Here is a 15029-nt window from a genome sequence, read left to right as displayed (position 1 = left end):
AAAAGTTTGAGGTTGCTATGAGGTGTGATGTCACAGCACTCTACCATAATGAGACTCTGTCTCAAAAAAAAAGGGACGGTGCCTGTAGCTCAAGGAGTAGGGCACCAGCCCCATATACTGGACGTGGTGCGTTCAAACCAGGCTCCAGCCAAAAACAAACAAACAAAAAAAACCCCGATGAACTGCTTAGTATTTTTAAAAAATTTCCATTTGTAAAATACCATATATTTCCTGCTAGTCAGATATGGCAGTATCTACTTTTCATGATATTAATAAATAACAGAGAAAATCCATTGTGTTCTTATCAGAAGTTTAGAAAACAAAGTGTTATCACAGATAACAATAATAAGCTATTTTTGTTCTCAGTTCCAAAGATTCTGAATCTGTTACTCAGAACAAGAAGCCCACTGATTCAAATATATATTAAAAAGCGTATACTAGTCACAAACACAAGATCTGAAACCCCATTCTGAGCCATTTCTATATAAGAATCTAGCTTGCATTTGTCAGTGATAGAATATTAACCTAAGAAGTCCCTGAAGATGTCACAGTGTTGACAAAATTCAACATGACGGTGTAGTCTACACAAACACAGGAAACAAAGCTTGGCCCTTCCACACAGCCAGCTGTAAAGTCCTTGCAATGACTTCTTTTTAAGTCAACGTCTCTTCATGTCGCACATATTCCCCAATGTCTGCTTGATGAAATACCACAATCGCCATCGGGTCTACTTTCCTGCAGTCTTGTGTTGATTTTGCTGCCACCCCAAAACCCTGGGATTCAAAAGAAGAGACACTAATTCACTCAAGGCATTCAATATGCCCAAACCAAGGGCTGGAAATAAAGACAAAACACAGCAACTCAGGGATTGAGCTCAGATACTGAGAATTTAGTCTCTCAAGCCCAGAGATTGAAAGTATACCTTTCAGGCTGCGCCTGTGGCTCAGTGAGTAGGGTGCCTGCCCCATATACCAAGGGTGGCAGGTTCAAACCAGGCCAGGCCAAACTGCAACAACAACAAAAAATAGCCGGGAATTATGGCCGGTGCCTGTAGTCCCAGCTACTCCGGAGGCTGAGGCGAGAGAATCGCCTAAGCCCAAGAGCTGGAGGTTGCTGTGAGCTGTGACAGCACAGCACTCTACTGAAGGTGATAAAGTGAGACTCTGTCTCTAATAAAAAAAAAAAAAAAAAAAGGAACTATATCCTTGAATCATAAAGTATCTCTACTCACCAAAGGGATGTCTGCCATGGAGTACACCACAACTCCCTGGTACTGGGAAGTATTTTCAGTGATTCGACCCAGACCAGATTTCAACACATGGTTCCCATACAGGAAGGCTTGCTCTGCTCCAGGCTTTATCCACACTTTATACTATATAAAAAAAAAAAAAAAGGAGGTTTTAAAATCAAAATACACAAAAAAACTAATAGTGATATCCCTACAAATAAGCTAGCTGCTGGCTTTAGAATTAATTCTAAGGAAAAGAGAGAGACGCATGCTTCCATTAAACTGTTCATCCCCTAAACAGAAAATGCTTTCCTCAACCCTACAAGCAGCTTCTCCCATGGACAGTTAAACAGTTCTTTTTATGGACCCCCCAATATCATCCTCATCACAAGCATTTACATGCTTTTTGCTTGAACTGCACCGGCTTCTCTACTTTGCCGCCGACGACTAGGGCGACACAGCCGCACGGCACACCCATCCCACGCCCAAACACACCCAAGACCTCCGAAAAGCTCCCGGTTCTGGCACTAACCCCAGCGCCGTCAGGGGCTGCCAGTGACCTGCGTTCTGATGGGGCCCTCTTCCTTGACTTCGTCCCCAGTGGCAGAATGGAAACCACCCCACAGACCTTGGCATAGGGTGCAAGGTAATCCAGAGCCGTGACATGCAACCGAAACCTGTGGGTCTTAGTGAACTTTCCGAAGCAGGTCCCCAGAGACACCAGCTTCTCTCCAGAGATATTGGCGGCCAGTTTCAGAACCTTCTCGCTAAACGGAGGGGGTCAAGGTGGCAAATGAGGGGGGCTGGCGGGACTCGGGCCACCGGAGCCCGCCGCCTGCCGGCCCCGCCTCACCTCACGTAGTACACCCGGTCGTTGTGCAGCCGGAAACAGTAGGTGCCGTCGGGCCTGTCGACCAGCAGCTGAAGATTCTCCCCGATGCTGAGGGCAAGAGGAGGTCTGGAGGCTGCGCCTGAATGGGCTCGTCCCCATCCCGCGACCGCCACCCGGCTCTTTCCCCAACACACACATCCCCTCCGCCGCCCCGAGCGCTCCTACTATTTCGCGATCTTCTCAAACATTACACGGGTCTCCTCTTCAGTCAAAGGCCGCATTTTCCAGCTGGGCTAGGGCACCGGATCCTCGTGCCTCGGTAGCCGGAAGCGGAAGTCGGCCGCCAACTGCTCCTTGGCCAGCCCAAAGCCTGCCTCTCTAGCCCCATTCCCTTTGTTCCTCGCTCTAGCGCCTCCCCGGCCGGAGGACCGCGGGAAAGAAGAAAAACAAAACAAAACAAAAAAAACACTGACACAGGAAATGAGCTTCCATCTTCTTCCGGTTCCAGGTTCTAAGGCAGCGCCCTCACCGGTTTGGAGGGGGATTGGCACTGCGGCGGGGAAGATGGCTGCGGCGGCTACAGTCCCAACCCCAGCTGCGGCCTCGACCACCGCTACTACCACGGCAGCGGCTCTTGGGGAAGTGGAAGATGAAGGGCTCCTGGCATCTCTCTTCCGGGACCGCTTCCCGGAGGCTCAGTGGCGAGAGCGGCCCGATGTGGGCCGCTACCTCCGGGAGTTGAGCGGGTCGGGGCTGGAGCGGCTTCGGCGGGAGCCCGAGCGCCTGGCGGAGGAGCGGGCGCAGCTGCTGCAGCAGACGCGCGATTTGGCCTTCGCCAACTACAAGACCTTCATCCGCGGCGCCGAGTGCACTGAGCGCATCCACCGCCTGTTTGGAGACGTGGAGGCGTCGCTCGGCCGCCTGCTCGACCGGTTGCCCAGTTTCCAGCAGAGCTGCAGGTGCGGTGGGCTGGGCAATAAAGGGGCTTCCCCCCCCGCCCCATTATGGCTTTATTCCACCTGGGTACAGGTGGGATGAGATCTCCCACGGGGAAGAAATTCACACCAATAAAGGCTTTTAACTGTAATGGGTTGACCCTTAACGATAATAGAAACAGCTAACACTTAACATAGGGTTTGCTGTGTGCCGGGCTTTCCGCTGAGCGCTTTACGAATCTTCACAACCGCCGTTCGAGTTATTGCCATTTTGCATATGAGAAGTTGAGACCCAGAAAGGTTAGTGACTTGTCTAAGGATGCAGGTAGTAAGTTTCGAAGACAGAATTGGAACCCAGGAGCACCGTCCCTTCCTTGTAGGGCTGTTGTGAGTAACTCAATAAAGAGGATCCGTGCAAAGCACTTATTCTGGGGTCTGACATAGATAACACTCTATGAATGTCCGCTTAATATGTGTGCACATTCATGTATGTATAACAGCTCGGACTGGAGGTCATCTGCGGCTTTATTTGATGGAAGGGTAACAAGCAGATTCTGCCATTTGAAGGCATCAAAGATTTTTTTAAAAAACTCATTTTGAGCTACTTCAGTGCATTTTCTCTAGTTATGCCTTCCAGCCTTTCTTTCTCTCCTTTTTTGCAAGCGTGAAACAAAGTTTATTGAGGAAGAGCAGTTTATAGAGAAAAAGCAAGATATGTTTAGCTTAGACAGCAAACGCTGCCAGCCTTTAACATTTTTTTTCGGCTCAGCACCTGTGGTTCAAGCGGCTAAGGCGCCAGCCACATACGCCTGAACTGGCAGGTTCAAATCCAGACCAGGCCCGCCAAACAACAATGATAGCTGCAACCAAAAAATAGCCAGGTGTTGTGGCAGGCGCCTGTAATCCCAGCTACTTGGGAGGCAGAGGCAGAAGAATCGCTTGAGCCCAGAAGTTGGAGGTTGCTGTGAGCTGTAATTCCCCCGGCTACAGCTTGAGGCTCTGTCTAAAAAAAAAAAAAAAAAATGGTTTCCAGTTTTCTCCAGATTATCCAAAAGATACTAGATTGCCATTTTTTATTGGCTGAGTAGTATTCTGTAGTATGAATATACCACGTTTTATTAATCCATTCATATATCAGTGGGCACTTGAGTTGTTTCCACATCATTGTGATTGTGAATTGTGCTTCTATAAACATTCCAGTGCAGGTGTCCTTTTCATAACAGGACCTTTTTTCCTTTGGGTATACACCCAGCTGTGGGATTACTTGATCAAATGGTAGGTCTACTTTAAGTTCTTTGGGGTATCTCCACACAGTTTTCCCAGCCTTTTTCTTTCTTTTCTTTTTTTTTTGAGACAGACTCTCATTTTGTTGCCTTCGGTAGAGTGCTGTAGAGTCACAGCTCACAGCAACCTCAAACTCTTGGGCTCAAGTGATTCTCTTGCCTCAGTCTCCCAAATAACTGGGACTATAGGCACCCACCACAATGTCCGGCTATTGTTTTTTTTTTAGAGACATGGTCTCACTCTTGCTCAGACTGGTCTTGAACTTCTAAGCTCAAGTGATCCACCCACCTTGGCCTCCCAGAGAGTTGTGTTTTTTTTTTTGTTTGTTTGTTTGTTTTTTTGGCCGGGGCTGGGTTTGAACCCGCCACCTCCGGCATATGGGACTGGTGCCCTACTCCTTGAGCCACAGGCACCGCCCGAGAGTTGTGTTTTTAGACAAATTGCTTAACCTCTCTCGGATTAAAGGTTGGCTGAAGTGTTTCTCACTTAAGTCATAAATATGGTGTGAGGATTACATCACACATCCAGCTTGATGGTGTGGTTGGTAACTGTAGCTAAGGTTCGGGCACAGAGCAGTGAGGGACCAATGTTCTCCTGATTGTTACTAGGAACTTTGTGAAGGAAGCCGAGGAGATCAGCTCCAACCGCCGGATGAACACCCTGACACTAAATCGGCACACAGAAATCTTGGAAATATTGGAGATTCCTCAACTAATGGACACTTGTGTCCGGAACAGCTATTATGAAGAGGCCCTAGAGTTGGCAGCTTATGTACGCCGACTGGAAAGAAAATACTCTTCCATCCCTGTCATCCAGGTAGCCACTTACCCAGAGAGGACTCAAACTGATGTTCTTACAGTCATTTATTCTGTGATCAGGACTGAACCTTTAGGTAGGAACTCTAGCTTATTTCACATCAATTTCTGCCAGCCAGGCAGGTTTGAACATAAAGCATTCATTCATTCATTTAAAAGATATGTTTTAATCATGTGCCAAGTAATGTTCTAGGTGCTAGGGATACAGTATGAACAGAGCAGACAGCTCCCTGGCTTTCATCAAGCTTACACGCTAGTGGGAAGTCTGATAATTAACAAATAAATTAAGAATATTTATTATTTATTTCAGATAGTGGTGGTGTCTGAACCAGGGAATGCAGTAGGAGACTAGGGTAGGTTTCTTTAGGTAGAAGAGTCGGTAAATGGAGAGGTAATATTTAAGCTGAGACCTATATAATGAGAAGGAGCCACCAGGCAAAGATCTGGGGAAAGAACAAACCAGAAAGTGGGAAAAACAAGTGCAGAGCACTGAGGTGGGAAGAAGCTGGAGGTAGATGCAAAGGCAGTGGTGTACTGGATTGTAGTAAGTAATGGGAGAGTACTGGGAAGTAGCTGAAGTTGGAGAACCAGGCAGGGTCTGGTTGGCCATGGTACAGTTGGATTTTATAGATTGCAAGGGGACATCATTGGAGGGTTTATATTTGGGAGGCTGAAGTGGGAGGATTGATTGAGCCCAGGTTCAAGTCCAACCTGAGCAACATGGACCCTGTTTCTTAAAAAATAAATAAAAAGAACTAAGAAGTTAGCCAGACCAGATCTTTGTTTGTGAACTGCAGGCATCAGCTATAGGAAGCGTATATTTCAGAAGAGCTGGGAAATGTGGTTCTGCAGTATTCAGGGTTAGTGGAATGGGTTCCAGAATGTCTGTCCCAGCACGTGTGACTCTCTCCCTGTGTGTCAGGGCATTGTGAACGAAGTGCGCCAGTCCATGCAGCTGATGCTGAGCCAGCTGATCCAGCAACTGAGAACCAACATCCAGCTCCCCGCCTGCCTCCGCGTCATTGGCTACCTGCGGCGCATGGATGTCTTCACCGAGGCTGAGCTGAGAGTGAAGTTTCTTCAGGCCCGAGATGCTTGGCTCCGTTCCATCCTGACTGCCATCCCCAACGACGATCCCTATTTCCATATCACCAAAACCATTGAGGCCTGTCGTGTCCATCTCTTTGATATCATCACCCAGTACCGTGCCATTTTCTCAGATGAAGACCCCCTGCTTCCGCCTGCTGTTGGGGAGCACACTGTGAATGAAAGCGCCATCTTCCATGGCTGGGTGCTGCAGAAAGTCTCACAGTTCCTGCAGGTGCTGGAGGCTGACCTTAACCGGGGGATAGGCAGCCGCCTAGACTCTCTGCTGGGCCAGTGCATGTACTTTGGGCTGTCCTTCAGCCGGGTAGGGGCTGATTTCCGGGGCCAGTTAGCACCCGTTTTCCAGCGGGTGGCCATCAGCACTTTCCAGAAAGCAATTCAGGAAGCAGTGGAGAAATTCCAGGATGAGATGAGCTCCTATACTCTCATCTCAACTCCAGCCATCCTGGGCAGCAGTACTATCCCTGCAGCTGTGCCAGCTGCCCAGCCAGGGACACTACAGCCGCCAATGGTGCTCTTAGACTTCCCACCCCTGGCCTGCTTCTTGAACAACATTCTGGTTGCTTTCAATGATCTGCGCCTCTGCTGCCCTATAGCCCTGGCACAGGACGTGACTGGGACCTTAGAAGATGCCCTTGCCAAGGTACGTGCACTCTGTTGGCTTTCTACTCCCCTGGGATTTGTTTGGTAACAGGCAGCCAGACTTTCATAATGAGCCAGTCCATATGACAGTGGTACCTGGTGACTTGGAGAGGTGTAGTGTGGTTTTAGAGGATTCTCTGGTTGAGAAGCTCTGCTTAGTCCTCCCTTAATGGGACCTAAAACAACTGATGAAGTGACTCACCTGTAGTCATGATTCAGTAATACATTTTCTTGTCTCCTAGTTTTTTGTTTTTGAGACGGAATCTCAACCTGTCACCCTGGGTAGAGTGCTCTGGCGTCATAGCTCACTGCAACCTCCACCTTGGGCTTAAGCAATCCTCTTGCCTCAGTTTTTCTATTTTTGTAGAGATGGGGTCTCACTTTTGCTCAGGCTGGTCTCAGGCAATCCCCTGCCTCGGCCTCCCAGTAATGCATTTTCTATTGCTGCGTAACAAATTTGACCAACTTAGCAGCTTGCAACACTTTTATTATCTCCCAGTTTCTGTGGGTCAGGATTCCAGAGCATAGCACAGCCAGGTCCTCTGCTTGAGGGGAGAGTTGCAGTCAAAGTGCTGGCTGAGTGGGTCTCATCTAGAGCCTGCGGCTCCCTTTCAGACTCAGTCAGGTTGGCAAGTTTTTGATTCCTTACAGTTGCAGAACTGAAGGCCTCAGCTCCTAGAGGCCATCCCCCAATAAACAGTTCACAGCAAGGCCGTATGCTTCCTCAAGATCCCAGGAACATTTTTTGTGCTCCAGTCTCTTAAGCAGCCTCTTTTCGAAGATTCATCTGATTCAGTCAGACTCAACCAGGATGATCCCCTTTGGTTAATTTGGTCAGCTGCTTAGGACTTCAATTACATCTGCAAAATCCTTCACCTTTGCTGTATTCTGTTAGAAGCAAGTCTCAGATTCTGCCCACACTCAAGGAGACAGGACTCGACAAAGGAGTGGATACTGGGGTGGGAATCATGAGAGCCATTTTAGAATTCTACCTGACAAGTAATAACAATAATAATATCCTAATATGGTGCACAGTTTTTACACAGTTATATCTTTGCTTCATAGGTATTGTGATGATGCTCCTTAACAATAAATGGCACATTATAATTGCTGTCAGCTGAGAGGCAGTTGTAACTTGAACAAAATCTTTGTTAGTGTGTTGTTACAGTAAGAAAGAATGACATTGACTTTTTTAGAGTCAATGAAATTCAAGTAATAGCAAACATTTATATAGCGTTTACTCTATGGTGGGTAGCATTCATCATATTTACACACGTTAAGACTTAAGCCTCACAACCCTATGAGTTAGGTCCTATTTCTGGTCTTATTTTATAGATCAGGAAACTGAGGCACAGAGGGCACAGAGTTCTTAACTAGTCAGTTGGAAGTCACAGAACCCAGTGCAGGGCTGGTACCTGATCCCAGGAAATGTCTTAACTCTCAGTCTTTGTTCTTTAACCTTGTCATTGTGCCACCAGTTTGTAATGTCAGCTAGGTTGCTGTTGTTTTTTTATGGAACCTCTATTTCCTAGCTGTCTTCTTGATTTTTAATTTTCTAGTGGTTCTAACTTTCTCGAGCCTCAGAAGCCTCATTCAGTAGAAACCTGTATAGTTTTGCTGCATTTTCCTGGACCCAACACAGTTCTAGTTGATCCCCCATAGGAGTCAAAAACTGTATTTCTATAGAATTTCACGATGCTTCTCCATTGGAACTAGAAACTATACCCCAGTAATGAAAGAAGTTGGGTTGGGTCAGGGCTCAGCACTGTAGCTCAGTGAGTAGGGCGCCAGCCACATACACCGAATCTGGTGGGTTGGAGCCCGGCCCAGGCCTGCTGAACAACAATGACAACTACAACTAAAAAATAGCCGGGCATTGTGGCAGGCACCTATAGTCCCAGCTACTTGGGAGGCTGAGGCAAGAGAATTGCTTAAGCCCAAGAGTTGGAGGTTGCTGTGAGCTGTGTGATGCCACAGCACTCTACCAAGGATGACATAGTGAGACTCTGTCTCCAAAAAAAAAAAAAAAAAAAAGTTGGGTGGTGCCTGTGGCTCAAAAGAGTAGGGCGCCAGCCCCATATACCAGAGGTGGCGGGTTCAAACCTGGCCCTGGCCAAAAACTGCAAAAAAAAAAAAAAAAAAAAAAAAGAAAAAGTTGGGTTAGAAATATATCAGTCAAGTGGAGATTGACCACAATCTGAGTGTAAATAAGATAGCAATATAATGTATTGTTTGAAGTTATTTTCTTCACGAAAACTTGCGAGCTGCACGCACGATTTTACTTAGTTTCATGCACTGCTGACAGTGATAGACTCCCCAGTGATTGACTGTGGTTCCCTTGTCTCTTAGGTAACCAAAGTAATCTTGGCCTTCCATCGAGCTGAAGAGGCTGCCTTCAGCAATGGAGAGCAAGAGCTTTTTGTCCAGTTCTGCACTGTCTTTCTGGAAGACCTTGTTCCTTATTTAAATCGCTGTCTCCAAGTCCTTTTTCCACCAGCACAGATAGCCCAGACTTTAGGTAAGAGAAAGGAGAAAGGATTTTTAAAACTGCTTTACTGATAATGTGATTTGCCTACTAAATAATTCAGTCATCTGTGTAGGTCATAGTTTTAGTAAATGTACAAATGTGTGCAACCGTCAACCACCATCCAATTTTAAAACATTCCCATCACTCCAAAAAGATCCTCCCTCAATGACCATTTGTAGTCATTCCTTAAGAGCATCCTTAGACCCTGGCAACCTAATTTTCTGTTACTATATATTTGCCTTTTCTACACATTTCATATAAATGGAATCATATAATAGGTATTTGTATCTGACTAAATGGAAGAAGCCAGTCACAAAAGAGCTGCATACTGTATAATTCCATTTATATGAAATATTCAAAGAAGGGGTTTTAAAAATATTTTTTCTGGGCGGCGCCTGTGGCTCAGTGAGTAGGGCACCGGCCCCATATACCGAGGGTGGTGGGTTCAAACCCAGCCCCGGCTGAACTGCAACCAAAAAAAAAAATAGCTGGGCATTGTGGCGGGTGCCTGTAGTCCCAGCTGCTGGGGAGGCTGAGGCAGGAGAATCGCGAAAGCCGAAGAGCTGGAGGTTGCTGTGAGTCCTGTGACATCATGGCACTCTACAGAAGGCGGTAAAGTGAGACTCTCCCTACAAAAAAATAATAATAATAAAATATTTTTTCCAATTTGTTTTCACTTCCCTGTGTCCGTAGTGATGGGAGTGGGGGTGGTCAGTGACCACACCAGCCAAGAGTGGTGCCCTGGGGGCTTGGCCCCAGCTTTTCCTTTGGGTCTGTCACAGGAAAGCCAATGCTTACTGAGGTTCTCTTGGCTCTTGCTACATCCACCCTGCACTGTGCTGCTCCAGATTACCTTCCTAGTCTTGATTTACAACATAGCTTACTATTCCATATTATAAAGATGGTTTTTGCTGTATTGAATTCTTAATTATTAATAATTGTGTTCATTCTTTTTTCTTTTATTTTTTTGCAACTGTCTCACTCAGTTGCCCTGGGGTTGGGTGCTGTAGTGTCATAACTCATAGCAACCTCAAGCTCTTGGGCTCAAGTGATCCTCCTGTCTCAGCCTCTTAAGTAGCTGGTACTACAGGCACCTGCCACAATACCCTGCTAGTTTTTCTAGTTTTAGTAGAGACAGGGTCTCGAACTCCTGAGCTCAAGCCATCCTCCTGCTTTGGCCTGCCCAGAGTGCTAGGATTACAGGCATGAGCCACCGCACCCAGCCGGTGTTCATTCATCTAAATGTTTTTTTCTGTGACCTCTATATTAATTTTTATTAATAAATTTCCCCCCATTTTGCTTTCTCCACCATCTATGCAGGCATCCCACCCACTCAGCTCTCCAAATACGGAGACCTTGGGCACGTGAACACCAGCGTGGTTCAGGAGCCCCTCGCCTTCCTCCTGCCTAAGAGAGAGCCTGTCTTCCCTCCAGATGGAAAGGAGCCAGCGCCCGAGACACCGCGGACACCGGAGCTCCCAGAGGAGGAGCCAGGCCCCGAGCCTGCGCCCCCAGCCAGCCCCGAGAGTGTCCAACAGGACGTGGACTCGGGGGAGCCACCGCAGGGGGAGCCGCCTGCCGTGGGGACTTAGGACACCGGGGCTGGTAGGCAGGTCGGCGGGGAGGACAGCGGCCGGGACCGCCGCTCCCAGCAGTGCAGAGGGCTGGCTCCGGGAGGCCGTGAAGGTGGTGGTGGGTAGATGACGAGGTCGGGGTGCCTCTTGTACCTGGTGGAACTACACAATAAAGCTGCACTACTGTCACCACCGGCCCGGCGCCCTCGCTGGCGGGAGGCGCACGCGCGTCGCTTCCCGGCGTCCCCGGCGTCAGGGGCGGGGCGGGGCGGGGCTCCGCGGGCGCCATGAGCCGGCTGTGCGGCGAGCTCCTGCCGGCGTTCCTGCCGGGGCTACTGCGGCCGCGTCGCTTCGCCGGGCCGGCCCTGCTGTGGCCAGAGGAGGCAGCAGCTGGCGGTGCCCGGGCCCGCAGCTCCGCCGCCGCCCCGGACAGCCTCGAGGGCCCAGCGCGCCGGCGCTCCTATTGGCGCTATGTGAGGCGCCTGGTGCTGGGGGCGCCGCAGCCGCCCTTCCTGCACGTGTGCCAGGTCGGCGACCCGATGCTGCGCACTGTCGCGGCCCCGGTGGAGCGGGCACAGCTGGGTGGACCCGATCTGCAGGGGCTGGTGCAGCGGTTGGTGCAGGTGATGCGGCGCCGGCGCTGCGTGGGGCTGAGCGCGCCGCAGCTGGGGGTGCCCCTGCAGGTGCTGGCCCTGGAGCTCCCCGAGGCGCTGTACCGCGCCTGCCCGCCGCGCATGCGCGAGCTGCGCCAAATGGAGCCCTTCCCCCTGCGTGTGTTCGTGAATCCTAGCCTGCGGGTGCTGGACAACCGCCTGGTCACCTTCCCCGAGGGCTGTGAGAGCGTCTCCGGCTTCCTGGCCTGTGTGCCCCGCTTCCAGGCCGTGCAAATCTCAGGTGCGAGGCCCCGGCTGGTGGGTAACCGCGTGCGTCTCTCCTTGCCTGGTGATTAGCAGGGACTCAGGACTGACGGAGGCGCCTATGAGAGCAGCGCGGGGCTGGGAGTGTGGAATGCCGCTGGGAGGGCGCTCTAATTCCTGATATCTCACACCCGGTCCTCTCTCTGTCCCCGTGACTCTGTCACGGACGCCCACGCACGCTTTTGACCGGATTATAGCTGTAAGGATGGGGTTGAAGAGGGACCCGCCTTTGCCCGGTTCTCGTCAGAGTACATGTTGCTTTGCAGAATGTGTTTCTCTGTTGGGGTTGTGATGATTGTTCCTCCAGAGCAATCCAGATGGCCCATGAGGGTCAGAAAGTCAGTGGTGTCCCAAGCTGAAATACACAGCAACACCTCGGAAGTGGGAGGGGCATTAAGAGAAGAAACTTCTGGCCAGGCGTGGTGGCTCACGCCTGTAGTCCCAGCGCTGTGGGAGGCCGAGGCGGGTGGATTGTCTGAGCTCAGAGGTTCAAGACCAGTATGAGCAGCAGTGAGCCAGAGTAAGACCCCGTCTCTACTAACAACATCAAAAACAGCCAGACGTTGTGGTGGCCGTCTGTAATCCCAGCTACTGGGGAGGCAATGGGAAAGAGCACCTCCAGAGGAAGAAGAAAATGAACAAAAAGAAAGAGTACTTCAAACGAAGAAGAATGAACAAGCAAGCTGAAATTAAAAAAAACAGAGAGAGAAGAAACATCTTAGGAAGCTACCTCTAACTTCTCATCTCTCATTCTCATAGTGAGTCCAAAAACCTAATTATTCGGGTTAGGAACCCTGTGGAATACTTAGTAATGGGCAGAGTTGAAGCATCATTCTTTGCTAGGCTGCTGTCTGTATTCACTTTCTGCTGTTGCCTCTTGTAAATGGCCACAAGGGGGATAGGGAAGAGAGGAAGGAGGTTGGGGATGATGCAGTTGAGCTGTCCCCACTCACTAAAGGCTATACCTTCCTTTTAGGGCTGGACCCCGGAGGAGAGCAGTTGGTGTGGCAGGCGAGTGGCTGGGCAGCCCGCATCATCCAACATGAGATGGACCACTTGCAGGGTTGCTTGTTCATTGACAAAATGGACAGCAGGACATTCGCAAATATCCACTGGATGGAAGTGAATGACTGACCCTTTCCGGCTGGAGCAGAAGAGTCTGAAGACCAAGAAGCAAACGCTTGATCTGGGGATGTCTTACTTGGCATCAACTTCCTATCGATTTGACTCTGACAGAAAGTGGTGGTCTGCCAAAGCATGCCAAACTGAGCTAGAAGAAGATGCTAGAAATCAGCTATGGACAAAATATGCCAACAAGTTGAGAAGAAAAATACCTGCCCCAAAGGAATAGATGTTTCCTGACAATGTTGTGTGGAGATAAATGGGGCAAGTAAATTCATTCTCAGTAGAAATAAGTTCATAAGACCTGTATAATAATCTATATTCTAAACCAAGATTTGATAATAATGTAGTCCCCAAATCTCTGAAAGCTGTGTTTAAATATTCAGGGAAGGCTATGGTTAACTGTCTTCACAGAGTTCTTATTTTTACGTAGGGGTTGTGTGTATGTGTTCTTGCTTTGCTTTGGATGCCAGTTTGCTTGTGGAAGTGAAAAGCAAAAGAATGGCCCCAGCACAAGAAGTGTTTAATGACAGCATTACCATGAGGAAGTTACCTAACATCTCAACAGGTTCAGAGGGCTTAGGTCTCCTTTTACCTTTAACAGACTTGGGGATGATTTTGCTGCTGAGATCTCTTGGGCAGCTAGTACTTGGGTCATTCTTTGGGTAGAGGCAATGGAGCTGGGTTGGGGGTCTGGGTGATAATTGAGAGGGAGCCATGAGCCCCGTTCTGTCTCATTTGGGGCAGTTACAGAAAGCTTATAGCTGGTTGAAAGAGGGCTGTTGCAGCCTGCCTTCTCTAAAACCCAGTATTAATACTCTATCTTTGAAACCTGAGTGAGCCAGAACTGATTAGATGGCACACTCTTAGATCATGTTGACCTTGCACTGTGTGCTTCTGGTTACCGCACTTATTTTGGAAAAAATCAATAAGCATCACACTAACTAGAGTTTAGCTTTAAGAAACTGTCAGAGTTGGCTTGGTGCCTGTAGCTCAAGCAGCTAAGGTGGCAACCACATACACCAGAGTTGGTGGGTTCGAATCCAGCCTGGGCCTGCCGAACAACAATGACAACTACAACCAAAAAATAGCCAGGCGTTGTGGCAGGCGCCTGTAGTCCCACCTACTTGGGAGGCTGAGGCAAGAGAATCGCTTGAGCCCAGGAGTTGGCATGGTGTCACAGCTCACAGCACTCTACCAACGGCGATAAAGTGAAACTATGTTTCAAAAAAAAAAAAAAAGAAAAGAAACCATCGAGCTTTGTCAAGAGGCAAAGAACTCAGTTTTAGATAAATTGTCTCTTACCTCATTTTGAGTTTAGCCACTCTATTTTTTCTTTTTTTGAGACAAAGTCTATGTCGCCCTGGTAGAGTGCAGTAGCATCACTGCTCACAGCAACCTCAAACTCTTGGGCTTAAGTGATTCTCTTGCCTCAGCCTCCCAAGTAGCTGGGACTACAGGTGCCTGCCACACCTGGCTATTTTGTTGTTGTAGTTGTCGTTGTTTTGCAGCCCTGGTGTATGTGGCCAGTGCCCTAGGCACTGAGCTACAGGCGCCAAGCCAAGTTTAGCTACTCTTGCCAAAAAAAGGGCTCAAAGTATACTAAAAGGAAGTCCAGTAAGTTGTTCAGAGAAATATTGTGACAGTTACTTAAGCCTAGGAAAGACCCATCCTCCTGTATAGCTTTGGGGTGGGGGGCGATGAGCCAGGCAGAAGGAAATTGGCTGCAGGTTCAGTCAGACTGACAGGGAGTCATCACCAAGGTCAGAGATTCAGCCATTGGGGAATTTTGTAGAAAGCTCTATTTATACCAAAAACAGGGGTCTGTACTAAATCCACTTTCATAGTGGCGGAGGATTTAGAAGAGAATCCCCAGGTAGAAAAGTGAATTTCAGGGTGCCCATAGCTTAATCGTTAGGGCACTGGCCACATCCTCTGGGTCTAGTGGGTTCGAACCCAGACCAGGCCTGCTAAACAAAAAACAACAGCTAGGTGTGTGGCTCTATGGCCAGCCGAAAGAAGCATATTAAAAAAAGGACAAGGGGG

At 48.8% G+C, this 15029-nt stretch overlaps 2 protein-coding genes across 5 annotated transcripts; one reads left to right on the top strand and one right to left on the bottom strand.

Annotated features, from left to right (window-relative positions):
• Nucleotides 1–411: 411 nt before the first annotated feature.
• NIP7 (nucleolar pre-rRNA processing protein NIP7) lies at nt 412–2501 on the bottom strand. Its single transcript, XM_053605425.1, has 5 exons — nt 2286–2501; nt 2082–2168; nt 1857–1995; nt 1232–1372; nt 412–773 (listed from the first exon to the last, which is right to left on the bottom strand). Exons 1-5 carry the CDS (start codon nt 2339–2341, stop codon nt 654–656), a joined length of 543 nt encoding a protein of 180 aa, XP_053461400.1. The 5' UTR covers nt 2342–2501; the 3' UTR covers nt 412–653.
• Nucleotides 2502–2559: 58 nt separating this feature from the next.
• COG8 (component of oligomeric golgi complex 8) lies at nt 2560–13350 on the top strand. Of its 4 annotated transcripts, XM_053604981.1 has the most exons (6): nt 2560–3019; nt 4888–5095; nt 6017–6844; nt 9193–9361; nt 10691–10864; nt 12838–13350. In XM_053604981.1, the coding sequence occupies exons 1-6, from the start codon at nt 2625–2627 to the stop codon at nt 12993–12995; spliced, it is 1932 nt and encodes a 643-aa protein (XP_053460956.1). In that variant the 5' UTR covers nt 2560–2624; the 3' UTR covers nt 12996–13350. The 4 variants fall into 4 exon arrangements, with proteins under 4 accessions (XP_053460956.1, XP_053460938.1, XP_053460967.1 ...); XM_053604963.1 differs by lacking the exon at nt 12838–13350 and having other exon boundaries at nt 10691–11133; XM_053604992.1 differs by lacking the exons at nt 9193–9361; nt 10691–10864.
• The last annotated feature ends 1679 nt before the right edge of the window (nt 13351–15029 follow it).

Source organism: Nycticebus coucang, chromosome 2 (assembly GCF_027406575.1).
Source record: "Nycticebus coucang isolate mNycCou1 chromosome 2, mNycCou1.pri, whole genome shotgun sequence".
Classification (NCBI taxonomy): domain Eukaryota; kingdom Metazoa; phylum Chordata; class Mammalia; order Primates; family Lorisidae; genus Nycticebus; species Nycticebus coucang.
The sequence above is the reverse complement of the archived record's forward strand: the minus strand, read 5'-3'. Positions and strand labels throughout refer to the sequence as shown.